The sequence below is a fragment of the Neolamprologus multifasciatus genome, chromosome 2 (assembly GCF_963576455.1).
Source record: "Neolamprologus multifasciatus chromosome 2, fNeoMul1.2, whole genome shotgun sequence".
Classification (NCBI taxonomy): domain Eukaryota; kingdom Metazoa; phylum Chordata; class Actinopteri; order Cichliformes; family Cichlidae; genus Neolamprologus; species Neolamprologus multifasciatus.
The window spans coordinates 8661795-8684153 of NC_140440.1; the positions used below are offsets into that span (position 1 = coordinate 8661795).

General features: G+C 38.2%; 2 protein-coding genes across 3 annotated transcripts; one reads left to right on the forward strand and one right to left on the reverse strand.

Annotated features, from left to right (window-relative positions):
- Positions 1–1841: 1841 nt before the first annotated feature.
- pcgf1 (polycomb group ring finger 1) lies at positions 1842–16441 on the forward strand. Of its 2 annotated transcripts, none has more exons than XM_085130508.1 (9): positions 1842–1974; positions 4490–4595; positions 4737–4889; positions 5125–5196; positions 8051–8153; positions 8356–8401; positions 10925–11011; positions 12622–12702; positions 12977–16441. In XM_085130508.1, exons 1-9 carry the CDS (start codon positions 1888–1890, stop codon positions 13025–13027), a joined length of 786 nt encoding a protein of 261 aa, XP_084986634.1. In that variant the 5' UTR covers positions 1842–1887; the 3' UTR covers positions 13028–16441. The 2 variants fall into 2 exon arrangements, with proteins under 2 accessions (XP_084986634.1, XP_084986643.1); XM_085130517.1 differs by having other exon boundaries at positions 10928–11011.
- A 218-nt stretch (positions 16442–16659) lies between these two features.
- On the reverse strand, positions 16660–20631 carry lbx2 (ladybird homeobox 2). The gene is made up of 2 exons (XM_085170976.1): positions 19573–20631; positions 16660–18805 (listed from the first exon to the last, which is right to left on the reverse strand). The coding sequence occupies exons 1-2, from the start codon at positions 19895–19897 to the stop codon at positions 18342–18344; spliced, it is 789 nt and encodes a 262-aa protein (XP_085027102.1). The 5' UTR covers positions 19898–20631; the 3' UTR covers positions 16660–18341.
- Between the last annotated feature and the right edge of the window lie 1728 nt (positions 20632–22359).

The window sequence follows — 22359 nt, forward strand, 5'->3', positions numbered from 1 at the left end:
CCACTCTGTCTGGGAAGCAAGAGCCTTCAAGCACCTCTACAGTTAGTGGAAAAAGATCCTCGCTACAGGTGGGTTGGAGTTAAAATGATCTGTGAGGATTTTAACATGAACGTCCATTTCTGTTATCTCGGTGACAAAGTTTACTAAACATTACACTCCTACTACCATTTAGAGACAGCTCCTGGATGTTCTAGACATGTATCGCTTATGTTTAGCTAAAAATGTTACTAGCCTCTTTTTCCATTACCATGTGTCCATTGCTTGACTATTTCAACTCATTTTAATTAATCATAATTACAACCATTTTCTGTAACCTTTAACTTCATAATAACACAAATACTCACTGGTCACTTCATTAGGTACACATATCTAATCAGCCAACTAGTTAGATATTTGAATTTCAATGAATTTCAATGCATTTAGAGATGTAGAGATGGTCAAGATCACCTACATTAGTTCAAACAGAACATAAGAAAGGGGAAGAAAGATTATTTAAATTTGACAGTCTAGTGTGAGTATTTCGAAGCTGCCTGTCAACTGAGATTTTCTTACACAACCATCTCTAGGGTTTATAGAGAATGGTCAAAAAAGAAAAAGAAAAAAAGTCTGTAGCCCTGTGACAGACTGGCGACCTGTCCAAGGTGTACCCCGCCTCTCGCCCTATGACAGCTGGGATAGGCTCCAGCGCCCCCCGCAACCCTGAAAAGGATAAGTGGAAGCGAATGGATGGATGGTCTAAAAAACGAGAAAATATCCAGTGAGTGGGAGTTCTCTGGGTGAAAATGTCAGAGGCCAAAGGAGAATGGGCAGAATGCTGAGTTGATGGGAAGGAAACAGTGACTCAAATAACCATTTGCTACAACAAAGGTATGTATCTCTGAATGCACAGCACAGCACACCAGGTGTCACCCCTGTTAGCTAAGAACAGGAAACTGAGGCTACAATGTGCATGGACTCACCAAAACTGGACAACAGAAGACTGGAATAATGTTGCCTGGCCTGATGAGGTGAATTGAACTCAACTGAGAAATTAAGTCTCAATTGAGATGGTAGAGTCAGAATTTGGCATAAACAACATGAAAGCATTGATCTGCCATTGTATCAATGGTTCAGGCTGGTAGTAGTGGTGTAATGCTGTGAGGGATATTTTCTAGGCAAACCTTAACCTCCTTAATAACAATTAAACACAATATAAATGTCCCAGCCTTCCTGAATACTGTTGCTGTAACTGTATCCATATGGACTCCACTATTACTAAATCTTAATCCAAAAGCACTATTCAGATTAGGTGGAATGGGAGAGTAACACTAAGAATGTGCAGCTCACAAATCTGCGGCAACTCTCAGATGTTATTATGTCAGTATGTACAACAGTCTCTAAGATCTCTAATCTCTAATGTTTCCGGTAGCATTTTGACTCTGACAAAAAGAGTTAAGGCCGTTCCGAAGGTTAAAGGGAGTCCAATTTAGTACTGAAAAGTGTACTTAATAAAGTTGCCAGGGGGTGTACACATCTTCTGACAGTTTAGCTAACATTTGGTGACCATTTAATCTATTACTTTCAGATGACTAGTTTACTTTCAGCCACGTATTTCACCATTTTATTATCTATTTAGTATTATTCTTTAGTTTTTTAAGCCTTTTCCCACACTCTCACGCCCTTATTTAAATAACATTTTTTCATAACAATTGTGGGTTTTTTACGTTTCCATTGGGAAAAAAATCGGAGTTTGCTCCCACTCGTTCTTTAAGTCATTATTCTTTTATTGTCCTTATTTAAAATTCGTTTTTCTCCTATTCCTTTTTTTCCATTTCGCAGCTCCGCGCCTCAACTTAACACCACCACAGCCACTTCCGGTTTACCCGGAACTTAGCATAAGTCCCAAAGATGGCGGAGCAAGGTCCGATGGCCATAGCGATGCGGCTACGAAATCAGCTACAGTCCGTTTACAAACTGGACCCACTGCGAAACGAGGTGAGTAATGGTGTTACTTGAGCTCGCCCTCACAGAGGGGGGAAGGTACCGAGCGTCGAAGTGTAGCAGGGGGGACTTAATCCCACGTATTAGCGGCAGATCGTTGTCGCCTCCGCGGCGCTGATGGAGAGAGAGGCGAGCGATGCTGCTGAAGCGCTGCGAGGAGAGACGTGCTTGAGCATGCGTAGAGGGCATGAGTGCGATCGTGTTGTTTTGTAGAGCAGCGTGCTGAAACCTTGTCAACTAACTGTTATTTTGCTTTTTCCAGAGCACACATTTAGCACTTATTCTCAGTTCAAGTTGTTGTTTTGTATTTTTTACATTTAATTCAAGCCTTGTGTGAGTGAAGTGGGGCGGTAACGATCGTTGCACTCCGTGGGTTCTTTCTCGTTGTGTAATGAAGTGACGGCTCTCTTGTTTCGAACTGCCGTTGGTTTGTGGTTGATTTGATCGCAGGCAGTTGTTAGTAAGAGAACGCTTCGTTGCTTTTACTCGATTTTCAATGTTTCATTGCGATGCTGCCCGTAGTTTCCACCAAATCTCTGCAAAAACGTGACAAACATCATTCCACTTTTCTATCAAAATGTCCCCCTTTGTTTCAGTTTAACCCATGTTTTGTATCAATGTTCACCGGCGCCACTAGTAAGAAAACTTTATTTTGTTTTTGTTCGGTTCGTGGGTCTTTCCCACAGAGGTCAAAGGTCAGGGTCAGCTTAGAGCAGCACCTCTCTGAGCTGGACAAACCCGTTTTCATGTTTGACTACTTGAGCAAAACACAGACACTTGTCTACAGGGATGAGTTATAAAAAAGTTCTTGTTAAATTCAGCTTTAAACTCCGAGTTTTCATACATTTAAAAAAATGGCACCCACTAAAGAGCCTTTTCCATTCCAAAGAAAATCTTCAGTACTGCACCTTTCTAAGTTTTTTAAATATTAAATTTTTCTGAAACTTTAAAAAAAATGTCTGCTAAAAATATAGCAAAACCTACAAAAACTGTATGTAGATCAACTGGGCTTAAGTACAGAATCACCATTCAAAGGCCCATTGTGCGCATGGATATAAATACAGTACAAGTCTGAATGCTCGACCTCTGCAGTGACCGCATACTATGACTCCACAGGAATTGTGCTGTAGGGGACATTTTAATTTGGTCTCTGTTGTTCCTTTAGAAAGAGGGGAATACACTGCACTACAAAGTTGTCCTTAATAGTCTGTTACCTTTATCTTGTGAAAATCCCAGCTCATTCAGATTTTTAAGTAAGTTTTCTAGTTTGATAGTGCCGTCATCCATCCATCATCCATAGCTCTTGTTATTTAAATGCAGAGTTTCTTTTTATGGCCTTTTGCTTGCTTTTGCCAGCAGTCCTTCTCTCATTTCATCAAGGCTTCTAAGCTGTTCCCTATTTTTCCATGTTCTTATTTTAAATCCAGAGGCAATCATAATTTTGATTTTTGTACATGTAGTGCCTAAACTATGGAACAGCCTTCATCAGACCAACAACTCAAATGAATCAGTGGATTATTTGTTTTGTTAAACACTGGCCATGTGCCCTTTGGCTATATTTCACATCAGTGTTTTCACTGGAATTATACCCTTACTGTTTTGTAAGTATAATTCTACTACGGGTATCACAATAACCATTACATTCAAAGAAATTAGACATCAATGTTGTGACATAAATGCATAAAAGCAGTGTTTTTGTAAGAATCTTTACAGTTTTATGTACTTGTATTTTGACTTTAAATATTTCCCATAAATGACACAATTCATACATACATAATAATACATACATACATAATAAGCAAAGATTTGTACTTTGTGACATAGGGTCTTTTCCTACTGGACCACATCCAGCCTAAACCATTGATACAAGGCAGGATGGATCCATGCTTTTGTGTTAGTTACACAAAATTCTGACCATACCAACCGAATGTTTCCGAGCAGAAATTGAAACTGATCAACCAGGCAGTGTTTTTCCAGACTTTTTATGTTCAGTTTTATATCCTGCTCTTAGTTGAAAATAGTGGCACCAGTGTGGTCATCTGTTGGTGTAGCCCATCTGCTTCAAGGTTTGACATGTTCAGAGATGCTCTTCTGTATACCTTGGTTTCATGAGTGATTCGTTGTCAAAGCAGTCTGACCATTCTTCTCTGACCTCTGACATCAAGAAGGAATTTTCACCCTGAGAACAGTTGCTCACTGGGCATTTTCTCTTTTTCGGACCATTGTCGATAAACCCTAGAGATGTTTGTGTGTGAAAATCCCAATAGAGTAGCAAAATACTCAGTCCAGTCCTTTTGGCACCAAGAACCATGCCATATTGAAAATCACTTTGTCATTTTTTCCCCTCCATTCTGATACTGGGGTTTAAATTTAGCAGGCTCTGTTGACCATGTCTGCATGCCTAAATTTCGTGTTGCTGCCATATGAGCTGCTAGATATTTGTGTAAACAAGCAGTTCCACCTAACAAAGTAGCCAGCTTGTCAAAACACTTTCTTTTTGTCTCCACAGGAGGAAGTGAAGTTGAAGATCAAGGACCTGAACGAACACATTGTCTGCTACCTTTGTGCAGGCTACTTCATCGATGCCACAACAATAACAGAGTGTTTACACACCTGTGAGTGTTAACAGAGCCAAATGATCATTTATTCTAATATCATTTGCTGCCAACAGCCTTAATGGCGTTTCACAGGCACTATTAAACTGTCTGTTATCAGCATAATGTGAAGCAAATATCTGTTTCTTTTTTCCTCTACAGTCTGTAAAAGTTGTATCGTAAAGTATTTGCAAACAAGCAAATATTGTCCAATGTGCAACATCAAAATTCATGAAACACAGCCGTTACTCAACCTCAAATTGGATCGAGTGATGCAAGACATTGTCTACAAACTGGTGCCTGGATTACAAGAAAGTATGTAAACAAAACTGCTCTCTACTATTTGTTGGTTATAGTTGGAGTCGGTTAGTTTTGCAAGGCACGTGTGCTTGTTTTGCATCTGCCAAGCAAGTGAATGCTGGAGTAATAACCAAATGAAAGCATCCTTTAACAGAATGAAGTTTTTAACAGATGTAGGCTGTTCTTATGAGTTGCTGCCTTTCACATTTGAATGATTTTCTTAGTAAAAACCTTTGTTGTGTTTGCTTAGGTGAAGACAAAAGAATAAAGGAATTTTATCAGTCACGTGGATTAGAGAGAGTCATTCAGCCTGCTGGAGATGGTAAGTCTTCATTTTATTCTTGCATCTGTCTGCATTATACAAAAAGACACTATCTGGAATCCAGTGCATTGAATGCAAATCATGCCATATTGACCCAGCTGTTATCAAATAATGCAGTGGTTTTGAATTAGTTAATGAGTGACTATGAGACTGATGTTTATCTTAATAACACAAATCTTACCTTTTGGCTGATGTACTGGACAGAATTATGCCACACTGGCCACAGCTGCAAATTCTTTTTCAAGGTTATCATCAAATTTCAAGCAGTTATGCTTTTTTGCAAGTCCTGAGCACTATAGTCAGTTAGTGACAAAGGGGGTGATTGTCTGCCCTGAGTCAAACTGCACACAGCAAAAAGACCAGTGTTAAATGAACTCCCACAGAGTCATTTTCAACACTTTTTCAGGGTTTATATAGCTCCACACTCTTTAGAGTTAAATCAACATTTTTGAAATATTTAAAATATTTAACACTGTGCCAGAGTTCATGTTTTAACTCTCAAAACAGAATTAAAGTAACACTTTAGAGAGTGAATAAGTGACTCTGCTGAGATACAATTTTAAACCTTCTGGTTAGTGTTGGCTTCACTCCCTATAGTGTCAGGCTTTCTGTTTGTGTTAAAATTAAATTCTGAGAAAGAATTATATTGCACACAATAAATTTTCCCAAACAGGACATTTATTTTGTCGTCAAAAAATTGTTAAGAGGGTACAATGTGCACTGTATAATATGAAACATTGTATGACCTTTGCATATCAAAAGGTTTATAAAACTTTATATCTGACATTTTCACTATGCATCTCTCCTCGGTATGTACAACTCTGAATGCATATAGATGGTTATCAAAACACTCTGTAAACAACTTGTTTCATATAAAAAGATGTCCTCTCAACCAAAAGTAAATCACTTGTTTAGCAAAAGACAGGCAGGTCTTCTTCCACTGCACTGGAAATAACAAGTCCAGCTTTATATTGTCTTGGGACAAATTAAACACAAAGTGTGCTTTGAAAAGTTCATCAAATTCTCCAAGTGAGTGGCTGCCTGGCATGGAATGAGATGCTTATCCATTGTGATGTAGAAGGTGTCAGTCTTGCTCTTCTGATGCCTGACAGCGAGGAGGTATGGTTGACAACCTCGTTGATTGCAGAGATGCTCTTCCAGACTGCAGCATGACTGGGGTTGACATAAGGAAACTGAAAATTACTCACAGAAATGATGTCCAAATACAGAAATAAATAAATAAATGTAGAAGAGATTGCTCAAAGACATATTATTGAAATTTCATGATATAATTACCTAATGAAAGACTACAAGTCTCTGACTTACATCACTTGCGCTGATTTTTGGACCTTTGTCCTCCTGGTGGTGGAAGGAGATGTAACAACAACAACAACAGCGATAACATTTCTTGTTCAAAGGCTGAAGATGAAAAGACACAAAATTAATACAATTTCATCAAATGTACTGATCTGTTTTACAATGAAAACAGGGAAGGTTAAAGTTGAAAGTTGTAAAAAGTAGATCAATTTTTAGAGATACACAAGAAGTTTTAAAGTTTTCTAAATTTAGTCAGTTAGTATGCATTTATTTGGCACAACTATAAAGAACACAACATACACTGAATACATACCCATGACTATCAATCATGTGAGCCACAAGTATGTTAACCATTTGTCATCTTTTGGCATCCTTCATGGTGTTTGTTGCTTGGTATTCCTGTATTTACTTCGTCACCACCAAACTTGCTTCTTAAGACAGTTTCAATTAACTATTAAAAATGGAGAAAAAAAAACAAAAAGAGAAAAATGAACATTGAGGAAAAACCCTGCAATAAGGAATCTTTCTAGGAACTTGAGAGGAAAAAACAAAGCACGAGTGTCAAGCTTTGTAGCAATCTGTTTAGCAGATACTGCAGCAGTATTGTTAATTCTGCATCTCTTGCATGGGACCTCATCTATGATTATAGTTGAGGCACGTGAGCTGAAGCTTGAGTTAGAGTCAGGCAACTCAGAAGCAGAAGACAGGTCAGGAAACACTAAAAAGGAAAATGTCAAATAATTTCTTCAATTGAATATAAAGTGCTTGATTATACTTTTTAGTCTCTCTCTTTAGTATCTCACCATGATCAGTGAATACTGTTAACAGCACGTTGCCTTTATTTTTATTTTTTGCAGTTCTTTTGATGTCAAACTTCATGTCAAATTCCACAAAACATCAAACAATAGAGGGGCATTAATGCCAGCCTGAACCGTTTACTTTGGTTTTTTTCATCACTAACAGCAGAATGTGATCTGTAACATTGATAGATAGTTAGAGGCTGTTAACAGTTTGCATTAACTCTTTATTGCCAGCGCCAATAGCTAGCATATTTTCTTTGTTTAAATCTTTTAAATGCACAAAATACATTTTATAGCAACAGTTTCTAACTATCTTTGTAAGTTTGACTTAAATCTACTTACCCTGTAGAACTGCATGCAGGTGCAAAATCAGTACTGTTCTTCCATGAGGCTCCAACTGATGAAGAAAGATGCCCGCACTGGGGGTGTCGGGAAGGGGTGGGCTTAACTTGAGTTCAAAATGAACTCTATACAGAGTTAAAGCTATTAAGTTAACTGATGACAGAGTTAACATTTTTAACCAACCTCTGTGCAGAGTTTCAGAATTTTGAATTTTCTCTTTTAAGAGTTAAATCAACAATAATAGAAAACATTTTGTCAAATAACTCCAACATTGAGTGCAATTTAAGTCAGAAAGTGTTTAAATCACACTTTGAGGCTTAAAAATCAACTCTGAGACATTTACTGCAGCACATATTAATACTCCAATTTTTGCTGTGATTGTCTTTTCTGTCTAGATGGTGTACCAGATGCTACAGTACCTTACACAAGCTTTGACCACTCAAAAGCTCACTTCTACAGATACGACGAGCAGGTTTCGCTGTGTTTAGAAAGGTTAAGGTAGGCTGTACTTTTGCCTGTAATGGATTATCTTAAAGTGATCTGTGTGTACTTTTATAAAATATTTATTTGAGATAAGGCTGATAGAATGTAAATATGAAGGTGATTATATTAGTCTGCATGTTGTAAGCTTTGAGGTTCAAGATAAACCTGTTTTAACAAAGCATGCATGTTTCAAAGCTCTTTATTTCTTGTGTTTCAGTTCATCACTAGCTGAAAAAAAAGATAAAACAAAGCTTACTCTTCAGGTAAGTCACTAATAACCCCTGATAGAGTACCATAAACGTACATCAGCAAGTCTTTTTACTTTGTGAGATTGTTAAGTGTTTATTATTGTTTTTAAAGTGGCCTCTTTCAAACATGTCTCCAGGGCACATTTTTTGAAGCTTTTACAAGTTATTTCCACACTTAACTGTACAGCAAATACATGGCACAGTGACAAGTGCGGACATAGAAGGTCTGGTTTGTCTGGCTGCTGATGAAACATCACACTCACAGAGAGACAGGGATAAGTGGGAGAAATGCACCAGTGAGGCATATAATCATTCTTTATTTCCCAACCAAACTGCTTCTTTCTCAATAAGTGGATTTTCGTAGTATCTTTGGCCCCCACGTATTGAAAGCGGAGGCTTAAGCTGTTGGGTAATGTTTGCAGTGGTTAGTGTTGAGGTCCTTATGTCAAACAAGCTGTGTTAACTCAAACATCACAAAGAAGTGTATCATTAAATAGTTGGAACTAATACATTGTTTTAAATTGCTTTGGGGACCAGATCTATTAATGTATGCTTGTCAAGTTTTCGCTCTCTAAGTGAACAACCACTTACCCGTCGTTATGTCATCTATTCTTTGGGCCAAACCGTTTGGATTCATGGAAAATGAAGGCTGCTACTAGAAGGGCTTTTCATGGCTTCAATGGATCTTTGCTCTCTATATTTCGGACAGTGTTTCTCAAACCTGGAATGCTCAACTTTACAAGCAAAAAAACTATTATTTTATGCAGTAAATTGAAACCCACACTTACAGATATGGTGAAATGTTCTTATTTAATTTCAGGGGATTTCCTTTTGTTGGGAAGCCAAAACTTAGACAGGTCCATATATATTTGAACAGACACATTTTATTTTTCTACTTTTGCTTCTGTACATTACAACAACGAATTTTAAATATATACATATATATAAATACAGAATATATAAATAAGCAATGAAATATACTCTAACGAAATGTAGCAGCCAAATATCTATTGTACAGTATTTCGACAATATGAAACATGGAAAAAAGAAAAATATATTGGTGGAAATGTTGCCTACTAAACATTTCCATATTTTGGTTTAATGGATTAATTTTGATTGACAAATTTATTGAAGGACAGACAAGTGAAAAGCAAAATGGAACTTATTGTCCAGTTCAGGTTGGGTATAAGGATTATTAGGGGATCCATTTAATCCAAACATGCTGTACATCATCGGTCCCCAACCTTTTTTGTGCCACGGATCGGTTTATGTCACGGGCCGGCCTTTCAGGTGTCGCAGATAAATATAAGAAAATAAAACCAGTACTGGTACAAAAAAAAGATTTATTCATAACACACAAGGAAAGACCCGGGTAAACCGAGTTAACGATAAAAAATTATGACAAAAACCGACAAAACCCCTGAAACCCATAAATTTCACACCTGAGCCTCAACTCTCGTGGCCCAGGGGTTGGGGACCGCTGCTGTAAATCATCAAAAGTGCAATGATTTGTTTCTCCAGCAGAGGGCACCATTGTGTCACAGACGTTCATGTGATACCAAAGCCATGCCCATTTGCTAAACTCTTCCACTTAAGAGGAGTTTGATTGGGAGAGTTGATTTTGATTTTGCATGGGTTCAATTTCATAATAAGGCAGATTTGGGCTTTGTTGTTTAGGTATTTCATCTCAACTTTTAGTGTTTAAAAAAATTAGTGACTATATTCAGTTGTACTTCACCCTGACCACTTTCTCACTACTCTGCATTTGCAGTCGTAGTCTGCGTTGTTTTTTTTTTTTTACTGAGACGTGAAATAATTAAAGCAAATTTCTGAGTTCTACAAAAAGAACAGTAAAACTCACCCTGCTTTCGTGGGGATAAGTAAGTTTAGCACCGTGGCTTAAGAGTGTCGAGTAAGTCAGTCGGGACTGGAAAATGTCGAACAGGAAGCAGAATTTTTCTTCACTGTAAATCTAATTGTAACACGAATATGCTACACCCTGGTGTTTCGCTCCCATCTAATTTATCTTAGTTTATATTTCCTTAATACTTGAAATGTGCTTTTGTAACAAAACACTGTTAGAGTGGGTGATACTGTACAAATGTTGATATTATAAACATTTTATTATTTTAAGGACAAAATTTAAGACCACTGTTAAGACAGAGGCATGCTTTTCTAGCGTTACAGACAAAACTATAAATACTTTTTATAACTATTGGTATAAAACTTTGACTCAACCCTGCTACAGTTCCTCCATCAATACAAAGTGTGAGTGTTGAAGTCCAGAAGTTTAACTGAGCCCAGTTTATCAGTTTTACAGTTTGTTTGTTTTTTAAGAAAATGGTATAAATTTGACATATTTACCTTCAGAATAAACAAGAACTGTCCCTGAACATCTCCCCTGGGGTTATAGGAGGCTATGCAGTAAAATAAATGTGCAGCTGGCCATAATTTATTTGAATTATTTTCAGTTTGAACATGTTAATGACTCATTATATTGCTTGTCTGAAGTTTTACAGTTTGACTTTATCTCCGCAGCAGAAGTTTGTTCGCTGTTCTGTTCGAGCAGAAGTGAGGCACCTACGGAAAGTGCTTTGTCATCGATTAAACGTAGAAAAACACCAGGTAAGTCAGCCATCCTCTTTTATCTCATCAAACTGTAGCATTACAATATTATTTCCCAGCATTTTTGTTCTTCCCTGATACAAAAAATTATTTGTTTTAATTACTGTGTAAAATAATTGATCTGTCTAACCAACCCCACTCTTGATCCCTCATGATTTTTTTACAGGGTCAACATATCCTGGCCCTTAATTACAATTAATTTTTAATCTTTATTAGACATGTTTGTTGATTTCAGACCAAAAAATTCAGTGAATTTCTCTAAGAATAGCTAGAATTTCACCCCAGGACTACATACCTTAAAGCAGTGGTCTCCAACCTTTTTTGCGCCACGGACCGGTTTATGCCCGACAATATTTTCACGGACCGGCCTTTAAGGTGTCGCGGATAAATACAACAAAATAAAACTAGTACCGGTACTGAAAAAAAGAAAATTTATTCATAACACACGTGAAAAGACCCAGGAAAACCGAGTAAACGATAAAAACGATAACAAAATAACGCTGAAAACTGATAAAAACCCTGAAAACTATACATTTCACACCTGAGCCTCAACTCTTGCGGCCCGGTACCAAACGACTCACGGACCGGTACCAGTCCGAGGCCCGGGGGTTGGGGACCGCTGCCTTAAAGGGCTTTTTTCCTGTTTGCATTTGCGCTACTAATAATTAACAACATACCACATGTTTCAGTTTAAATGTGTTAAACTGTGTCACATCTTGGTAAACCCAACAGACACAATAAAGCTGCATCCGTGTTTAAGAAGTAAAGAACTTACTGTTTACCTTTATTTGTGTCAAAATGGTTAAATCAAACTAAATTTAATTTCCATTAAGAATATTTTATCTTTACATTATAAATCACCACTCTCCCTATTAATGTTTCTGCTCGTCCTTACTTGAATGTTTTGTTTGTGGGTGTCATTGTGGCGCATTCATAACATTTCTGTGTTTATCTTTGTCCGTTCTTTCTTGCCCATTTTGTTTTCTTGTGTTTCACTGAGATAGGTTTTAGATTCTCAGACAGAAAAAAATAGCTAATTAAAATGTTGGTTAATCTTCCAAAGAGGGCTGTATTATATGCAGTAATAATAACATTAATATAGTGTTTTACTGTTAGGACCTTAGCTGACTTGCTCTGTCAGTTCCAGCTCTCAGGCTGTATTTTCCTCATGTGTGCTACAAAAGGATCAAAATAGATTTGTATTATTTCCATCGCATATAGATTTAATAAAGCCTGGACACACTTTGCACTACTAAAGGCATTTGCCGATGCTGGATTCGTGTGTGCACTTTGTCAGTCATAGTGCCTCTTCAGCTTGAAAGTGCTTTTTCTGTGAAACGAATCATATTAAACCAATATATCAACTATAGGCAGTTTACAGGAAGCAGGCTATTGTGCAGCAATATTATTGTATTATTATAGTATCAACATTATTAATTGAATTTAATGTCAAACAAATCTGCTATTATGTTTATTACTATGTAGTTTAGTCCATGACAGTAGTAGTGTCATTAACACAAAGCTGCCCAATCATGTTTTCAGTGAAGAAAGAAGTAATAGAAGTCTATATCAAGTTTTTCTTCACATCTGTTTGTATGGCCTCCCTACAGGTCCAGATGCTGTTCAATAACGAGTTTCTGCCAGATCACATGACCATGAAGCGGTTATGGCTCTCACACTGGTTTGGCAAGGTACAGTGCACCCACTGTCAGCTAGCACAGATAAATGCCACATATTTCTTTACACCTGAACAATTCCTTTGTACTAGAATTCAGTTGGTAAATAAGGAGAAAGTTTTAAGATGTATAATAAAAAATTCCAGTCATAGCTTGAAAAATAACAATCTGTTTCAATTGAACAAAACACTCAGTCTGGAAGTAGTGGGATAGGTTTTGCGTTATCTGTGCAAGATGTGTGTGGTTATGTATATCTCACTTTAAATACTGCAATATCTTTTCCCTTTAGGCCCAGCCATTAGTTCTTCACTACACCATCAAGGACAAAAGAACCAGATAGGACTTGTTTTTCAGTTGGACAAAAGCTGTACATATTTTGTACAATACATATTCTATTTTAATAGTGTTTGTGTACATATACTTATTTTCCTTGTTTTGTATTTTTGAAAATAAAATTTTAAATGGAAAAATGAGCTTGTGTTAATGACTGGGTAGATGTTTCCATCAGCATAAGGCCTGCATACACAAAAGGTTCTCGGTGTCTAATTCATTATTTATTGTACACATCACCTGACAGGCTGAATGGAGGGTTGTGGACAGAATACAAAGACATTGGTGCTCATTGCAGTTTTATTTAATATCTTGATAAAAGCTGCAAGAAGTTATTCAATAAGCTACGTGTGAGTTATGATCCAGTTTGGGGGGGGGCGTTGTGTGCCTTATTATTAAAACTTCTCAACAAATAGCTTAACTGGAGCCATGTGTTGGCACTGTGAGTGCAGTGTTTCGTTTAATTTCAAAATTGAACACAAATTATTTCCCTATGTTTACATTAAAAAAAAATATAATCATTACTTGTTTTGCCATGAAGTTATTGGATGTTTTTCATGATTTATTTATTTTTTTTAGTTTAAGTTTTAAACTTTAAATGACTACTAGCAAAATAAATGATGTGCAGAAGATATAAAGAGCAAATGTGAAAAACAAAATCAGATTCCTTAGCTTTTCCCCCCACTTTCATGATTAAAGTAAAATCTGTTTTGGCTGCAGATACAGCCCCGAATACGTCTGCCATGCTTTACACATCTGGACTATTTCCCCATCTTCCATGAGAAAACTGTTCATGCTTCTGCGGGTAGTTTATCTCTGAAGTAAAACATCTTCTAAGTTTGTTTGCAGAGCGCAGCACATTTCGCACTGGTTTTTGCATTTTCAGTTTTTCTGGGGCCTCTCACAGAAAAGTTGGGTGTATGATTGTTTCAAAGATCGTGTTTTTAATAGTCGCCCACGCCCCACAGCAGTCGTTTTTGTCGAGTCAGAAACCTGTGACTCCTAATATTAGGAAGTGTGAATATGCGTCTCCTATCTCAGCCATGTAGCTGCTTCTGTGTTGACACAGACCACTTGGTTTCCTCTCTCACAGGCCTGCTCAGGCTAGATTTACAGCCACGCCATGTCTTTTCCATTTTTATAATTGACCTTACTGTAATCTGAGCGATATTCAGCGCCTTGGAAACAACTACTATCCCTCCCCTGCATGGTAGTTCTCTGTAAACATGTCAGTGTGTAGATTACTCAGGATTATCCCTACATGCACATTTAAGCTCACTGCTTATGCAACTGTTTATGTGTGTGTGTGTGTGTGTGTGTGTGTGTGTGTGTGTGTGTTTTCCAGTCATCCACATGAATTGTTTGATTTAATTTACGAAGCAGGTCAGGAATTCAGTGATGTAAAAAGTCTGAACCTTAAAGTGTTTGTCCTCAAAGTCACTTAGTTACAACTTTTTGTTGTTGTTGTTTTTTCTTAGCAGTTAAACGTTTCAACTCATAAGTTAGGATTCCTGCAATATACAGATTTTTAAAAATCATGAAATTTGTGGCGACGCATCCTGAGATTATATGGTCTCAAACAATCCCTGAAACCAGCAAAAGCTTTCGTTAGGTCCTGCATACCTGATAAATGCCCCTATCTATGAAGCACCATGCTCCCACACTCTATTACAAATCTGTGGTTCACATCCCAAACTGGTGATAAGTGCGTTAGAAAGCTCCCCCGTTTCAATCAAACTGCTGTTTTCAGAGTCACTGCAGCGCTTCTTATGGTGACCTTCATATGTTCAGTGAGTCCAGTGAATTTTTTCTTCGGAATAACAGAATGTAAAACCACTTCCTCTTTTTTTCCCTTCTTTCTATAACACATGGATATTTTTCCACATGGCTTTTGGGGAAAACTGAGGGAGTTTTATCTTTGCACTGAGTTTTATCTCTGTCACATTCTGTGGCTGTTTTGCCCTTCTTGCAAAGCGAATCCTCCCAGATGGGCACTAGATGGCACACTTGGTGCTTTTCAGGCATCGGACTAGCTTTGATGTGTGTGATCTTGTCCTGAGTGAAAGCAAAGTCTCTGATAACCTGACATGATCTGATAATACATACAAGCCTTCTGTCTCTACTCTTTCTAAGTACGCTGTGGTGTTGCTGCCAAACCATTTAAGCAACAGTTTGCTGGGCTGCTCGATGGGGTTTCGTAAAGATCTTGTTTGGACATTTATATTAAGAAAAAAAAAATAACAGTAAATGTTTAACAGTTGTGTAATATTGCATAGATAACATCTAGGATATTTTTGTTCTGTGCTAGATGTGGACAGACATCAGTGTTCACGTGTCTTAAAGGGCAAAGGTTAGAAATAACTTTAGAGTTCATATTGAAGAAATCCTCGTCTTCATCAAGGGGAGAACAATTTTCCAAGTGTGGAGGTCAGTAACCTGTAGTAAGGCAGCTGTTGAGTAAAGAATCACTGGAATTTCTCATGGTGGAGCTTGAGGGAAAAAAAATATTTTCCATGTTTTTTACATTAAGCTTGATAACATCTAAACGTAACTATAAAAAAAATCCCCCCTCCCCAACAAACACACACACACACACGTGATTTTCCACCCTTGAGGATGTCTCTTCAGGGTACTCTTATGTTGCAAACCAAACGATAATCTTCTAAAGCTGTTACCTTCACGCCAAAATATATGTTTTCAGTTCTCTGTTGGAGCTTTTAACCACATTACAGGTTGTCTCTGGGTTTTTTGGTCCTCTTTATACTAAATTATAAATGTGCATCTAAACGTGACCCAGTGACTTTGAAAGCCAAGTGCCTGCTGTCTCTTGATGCACAGGACCATCTGTGTTTTAAAGTCATTTTGAAGAAAAGAGTCAAATAGATGGTGCACGTTATCATACAAAGAAAAACAGCTATTCATACAGCAATTCAATTAAACATGTTAATTATTATTTCTAAACCAAGTTTTAATTAATGAAATTGATACTTTGTAACAAAAAAATAAAGGATTGTAGAGATTTATCTGATTAATAATTAAAGGGGTTGTTATAAGCTCAGTAAAAATCACAATGAATTGAAGTTTTCAAAAATGGGTGTTATTTATAAAGAAAATGTTGTAGCTTTATCAGGAGGTTAATCCTATTGGGAGCTTTATCCATTTTACACTGACTTTTATTTAAGGCTCCATCCCCTGCGTTGTTCCTGCTGCCAGTCCAGAGTGTCTCTATAATAAAAGGCCTACTTGACTTTTCAACCTCCACGATTCCAGCCGATTACTTCTATTGTGTTTGCCAGTCTGCTGTGTTTATCTGCCCGCCCAAAAGAAGAGAAGAAAAAACTCGGTCCTAACAAGCCCTTTAGTTTTCCCTCAGTTTCACTTTTTTTTTATTGAAGTGAGTTTTTCTAATAACGGACAATTAAAAGACAATTGTCTCAAATAAGAAAACATTTTTCAGTCTGTTCTTCTTAGCAATAAATTAAATAAATAAATAAACGATGTGATACCTTTTACGTTTATTTTGTAAAATGTTTTATTCTTTAAAATTTAATTTGAAATGTTGTTAAATTCATTTTTATTTTCCTTATTTCATGTTCGACAAACTGAATGCGAATTATCCGATTTTTCTTCTGAAATATTAAGAGCATTTTAAATTAATTTCGGTTAAAAATCATACATTTGAATACGCTTATCTGATTAGGTTTCTAAATTGAAAAAAAAAATAACTCGAAAATATTTTAAAGAGAAGCGCGGAAAAGCGATTTTAAAAATCCTGCAGGACGGTTTTTATGTTGAACATAAGCTTAAGGGAAACTCAGTTTAAGATAAATTACGTTCTGTCATTATATAAACTACAACAGCAGCCCCCTCCCTCACTAACGCACATTCAGCAAACTTTTGGTGTGGCTACAAAACTGTTGCAAATGGTCGGCTGGCAGCAGCAGCAGCACGTCGCATTTCCACTGCCTCCCATTGAGGTTTATTCATTAGGATCCTCACACTAACCCATTTGCTATTCATTGGTGCCTTCTTCTCCTTTTCTCCAAACAAACCCGAGTCAAGAGTGGCAGATGCGTGCCATTATTGCCCACGGCTCGGTGGAAGCTGTTTTATGCAAGGCAAAGGCGGGTTAACCTAATCAATCATGTCCACTAGTTGTGTTAAAGACGATTCATAGAAGGAGGAAGAAAACATATGGCGCAGGGGTGGAGGCAAGCTTTTCTTAACACCGCAGCCAGACCGGGACCTTCTTGCGACAAGATGTATTCAAAGCCGGTGGAGAGAATGGGAATAAAGGCGGTGGACGGCTGCTAATTGAAGTCATGGCACTTCAGGCTTGAAAGCAGAGGTCAATTATTCAGAAAGTCCAGTTTTTACCAAGCGAAGCAAATTTTAGGGTGAATGTTTTATGTGTCTTCTTAAACTCTCAAAGCAAATCCAGAGGTTGTTTTAATTCTATTTAGTACGTCTTTATGATAGAAGATTTCTTTATAGAAAACAGGGATTATGGCCCATTTTCCTCCCTCTAAAATGTAAAATCAAACCCCGTTTATTTCAGTTAACTCTCTGGTTTATTTTTTAAATTTGGGCTCATGTGCACAATCACACATCCAACAGCGCCGAAAGCTTCTTGAAATACCATATAACCTTTATTTACATAGATGCTGATTAAATAGAATGTTACAATAAAATTATCGCATAGGATGTTTGATCTATATACAGAATTCAGAACGTGTAAAAGTTTGCAGTCGATAGCGATGGACGCCTTCTTTGCGCTGCGAATAGGCCTCCAAGCTTGCAGACACACCTTTCTCTCAGGACAAAAAAATAAGTCTATTCTTAAGGTAGGATGAACCTACAAGTTGGGGTTTATTTGCTTAAAAAAAATCATAGGGGGTGTGATTTAAATATTTGTCACGTCCGATTAATTTGATTAAAAAAGGCGAATAAATGGCAAAAATAATTGCACAACTTTTCCACCCCCTTGAATCACGAAATAATAAAATGTATACTTAAATGTTTAGTCTATACAATTATCAGTCTTCCTGTACCATAACAATTTGGTCTGTCTGAAAGAATAGCAGGGATTCCTCAGATTTTTTTGTGGTGAAACTTAAATGACAGACCCGGAAGGCTTTACAAGTTCCAATAATAAATTAACATGAAGAGGAAAAGAAAATGGGGGAGGAAAAACTTTCCCGAAATGTTTATATATGTGTGTATTCTCCTCTTGTCAATATCCGTGCAAAAGTTTGGCAAGAAAAATGTCCCCTTTTGAAATTTTGTTGTTGTTGCTGCTTATGAATCACAGACCCCCCTGACTGTCAATCGTCCACCTCGATTTCCTCGTCATCCTCCGAGAATTCATCCGTGGTTTGGTCTCTTGACGAGGAGGGGGACTGTGGGAAGGCCCGGTGTCCTTGAGAAGTCGGGGAGATACTGGGCGATCTGGCCCCGGGGCCCCCACTCTGGGCGTCCTCAATGTTGTCCATGGTGACAAGCTTCTGCAGGGTCTGTGGGGTGATTTTCTTAAGCGACTCGACATCTGCTTTCATCTCCTCCAGATCCCTCTTGAGTTTAGCTCTGCGATTCTGAAACCAGGTGATAACCTGCGCGTTGGAGAGTCCCAACTGCTGCGCGATTTGGTCACGGTCGGCCGGAGAAAGGTACTTCTGGTACAAAAACCTCTTCTCCAATTCGTAAATCTGGTGGTTCGTGAAGGCTGTCCGCGACTTTCTCCTCTTCTTAGACGTCTGCCTCTGTCCAAAAGCATTTACATGCTCACGACCTTGGATGAGTGGGAGAAGAAAAACAAGAGGGATGAAATAGCCGCAAGAGTCACTTACCCTTAAACTCCAACAGCAACAGAGGGCAGTGCAGAACAGGCCTGACCACGCTCTGCGGGCTTGCTTTTGACATTTTCCTTGTAGCAAACTATTTATCACACTTAATTTCTAACGAGGACATTTAAATTTTACCCTGCAGACTCAAGGTAACCACTGATGCGATCATTTTGGAGTAGTTTAAATACTGTGTAAAAAAAGTAAATTTGCACTGGAAATTAACCTTTCAATTCCCACCATATCATTAGCCAAGCAAAATAAATAAGTGGGTTTACTAAGAATGGCTATGCTTACATATTTCTGCTGCAGGCCTACATCAGGAATCAGGATGTAAAATAGCGTCAGTTGTAAAAAGAAAAAAAATCTATTTAATCCAACGCAGCGCTGCATGCAGCAGGCCATAGTGGCTACTTGATGTTTTGACAACACACACGAGCATATTCAAAAGATTACCCACTTACATCAGTTTATGTATGATATGCACGCATATTTGCATGCGTAAATGTTCCGTGTCCTTTTCCTTATCTTGAATTCTACACGCATTCCCATACAGCTGTCCTAGCATGTCTGTATTAAAAAGTCAAAACAAACCCAGCTAGCAGTGACCTTAGTTCTGAATCCCGCATTTACTGTACTTGTTCCCCTTAAAAACTAGTTTGAATGCTTATTCTGCCTTCCCGAAAATTCAAAATTGGGTCAAGAAAGTTTTTACCTTCCGCTGCCTGGATAACGCTGACTTCCAGACCCTTAAACGTTTTGCTGGCCAGCTCCTCCAGCGCGCACAGTGGCGAGGACGGAGTGGTGATCCCGTTCCTCGCTGAGTTGGAGCCCGTCACTTTCTCAAGCACTCTGGGCGGACAGATACTTGCGACCGACTTCTTCACGGAGGGTTTGTTAAGGATATCCTCAATACTGAAAGGCGTTAACGGTTTGTTGGAGTTGGCCGGCGGCGGCAGCTGGTCCAAGGGAGCCCGCCTCCTCTCCTCGCCGCCGGACTGCAACACAGAACCTGCTTTCATGTCTTTACTGGAGGTCATCGCAGTCCCGAAGAAGTGCTGCTTTCAGGAAAGTTGATTATTTCATTCAAATGGCAGATTTAAGCGTCCACAAGTTTACCTCTGGTGCTCTCGTAGACCTCCACAATATTTTGAAACGAATGCTGCAACTTAGCTCGTGTAAGAGCCTTCCTCCAAAATAACCATGCTTCGGGCGTAGTTGTAAAGGCAGCCGGACTATATTCCCTTCAGAGTCCCAGTTCCTCTGCCAAGTTCCATGTAGATCTTTTGGAAGTAACCGGCTGGAGGGGGTGAAACCCTGCAAGGCAAGAAAGCTTTCACAGGCAGAGAGAAAAAGAAAGCGACTGCTAACGAGTTATTGTTGATTGGGCGAAGTTCAATTAGAGAAACACTACACTACTTGCTGACCCGCTGCTGCGTCTTAAAGGGCCGGACCATAATAACTAATTGGACGTGGGGAATAGGAGGAGTCTGTTGCTGCCGAGGAGAAAGATGCCCTGAAATGTTTATGCATCTGTTTCCCTCTGCTGGAGTATTCTCCTAAAAAAGGGAGAGTTAAAAGCGATTAGAATAGAGCCACCAGCATTTCTGCATTATTGAAAAGTCTGGAGGAAGAAAGAACCAGCAACAATCTCTTGCCGTCATGTGAATTTAGTCGTTCTGTCACTTTTGTGCGTAATTACGCATATAACGTTTTGCGTAATGTGTTATACAGACGCCTTGTTGGACTGAAATTTGAGTTAAAAATAGACACAATGAGCACATTGAGGGACTCGGTTATGGGATATATTAAAATGCAACAGAACCACGATAGAATAATTTTTGGATTTTTATTTTTATTTTATTCATTATTTTTAACGACAGGAAATAAGGAATCTGAGAGTAAATATTGTCATTATATTTTAAAAATAAATTTAAAAATAGTAATGTGCTGAAGTCTCTGGGGAAAACACGTCTGCTACAAAATCTTTTCATTTTGTGGACAGATTCGAGGATGAAAGAACAGAGAAAGTCAGCTTCATTCCTGGACTCAGTTGTTTATTCGGTTTTGTCGATTAAGTTCTTTTGTTTTTCTTTGGTAATGCCACACGTGCTCCGGTATTTCCCTGCAGGTAAAACCCCGAGTTCCAGTGTAATTTAATGCTGTACCGTGAAACAAGCGAATAATAAAGGTGACGCCGTGCTGTGGCTCAGAGTCTGAGGACGGAGAATGTGAATTTCACTGAAGGAGGATTAGGATGTAAAGAGAGAAAAGAGAGAGAAAGAAGGACGCGTGGGACGCATGGGAGAGCAGCAGGTACGTCTGATCAGAGGGACACACCTTGTTTTATTTAAGGTTCGGTGGTCTTTGTCATGATTTGGATAATATATTCGTTTAGATGAATTACATGAGACTTGTCGGCTGAATTAAATTAGCATTTTTCAGATATTAAGATACAGAATTGTGTATCTTACATTAAAACTATACCACCTTGAATCAAGCGCAACTTTAATGGGCATTTCTTTATGCAAAACGCAACAAAAGCTTCTCATGATAAATAAACAATGCAGACCATATTTTAGCAGTTGTATTAGAATTCGAGCACCACCTGCTGAAAGCGGCCGGGGGCTGAATATTACAAGCGCTGGAGAAACATTTTTACAATACAGTCATATTTTTGTGACCCCACTGGGTAAAGCCTGCCGCCCAGGAAGCCACTGCGGAGAATCGTGTGCCAACAGGAGCATATGGTGACATTGGTTTAGGGACAGAGCTATAAAACAGCAGGAAATTCTATTATCTGCCTTGGAGGTCCACCCTTTGTGACTGCTTTGAATACATATTTCTCCATAACGAGCAGGAGTTGGTGGGGATAAATTCAGTTAGGGAATTTGGACAGAAATGTGCACGGTTTTGGAGAAAGTGCTGGTACCTGAAAAGATATTAATATCACAAAGAAGGCGATTTAACCTGACACTTCAGACTTGAATTCAAAATTAGGTTGAAATTTAAGGAAGTTAGAAGCTAACCTTGTTTTATTTTGCTGTGCAAAAAAAAGAAAAAAGAAAAAAGAAAAAAAGGTTTAATTTTATAGAAATGGGCGAGTACTTTTAAATATATGTTTTGTCTTAGCAAAACTCTCTTTACATTTTTAATATTCAAAATCATTTTAAAACATCTCGGCATTGTATCATATTTATTAGTCCTATCATCTATTAAACATAGTTATAAAAGGGGCAAAAAATCTACTTGAGGTGTAGTTATATGCTCTTCACAAAGATGGACCTCCTCTGAGCTCCGCTCAGATCCGGACTTCTGTACATGATTAACCTTAAATTGGGTTTAAGCCTAAATAACCCCGAGACCTTTCCACTATTGGTTCAGTTGGCTTTCAGTTCTCAAGTGAAGTTGGTCCGAAACATATTCCCCTCCTCTGGCTTAATTTAAACGTTAATTAGAAGCAGAACAGCTGACACCATCAATCATCAGCTCTTGAGGGATT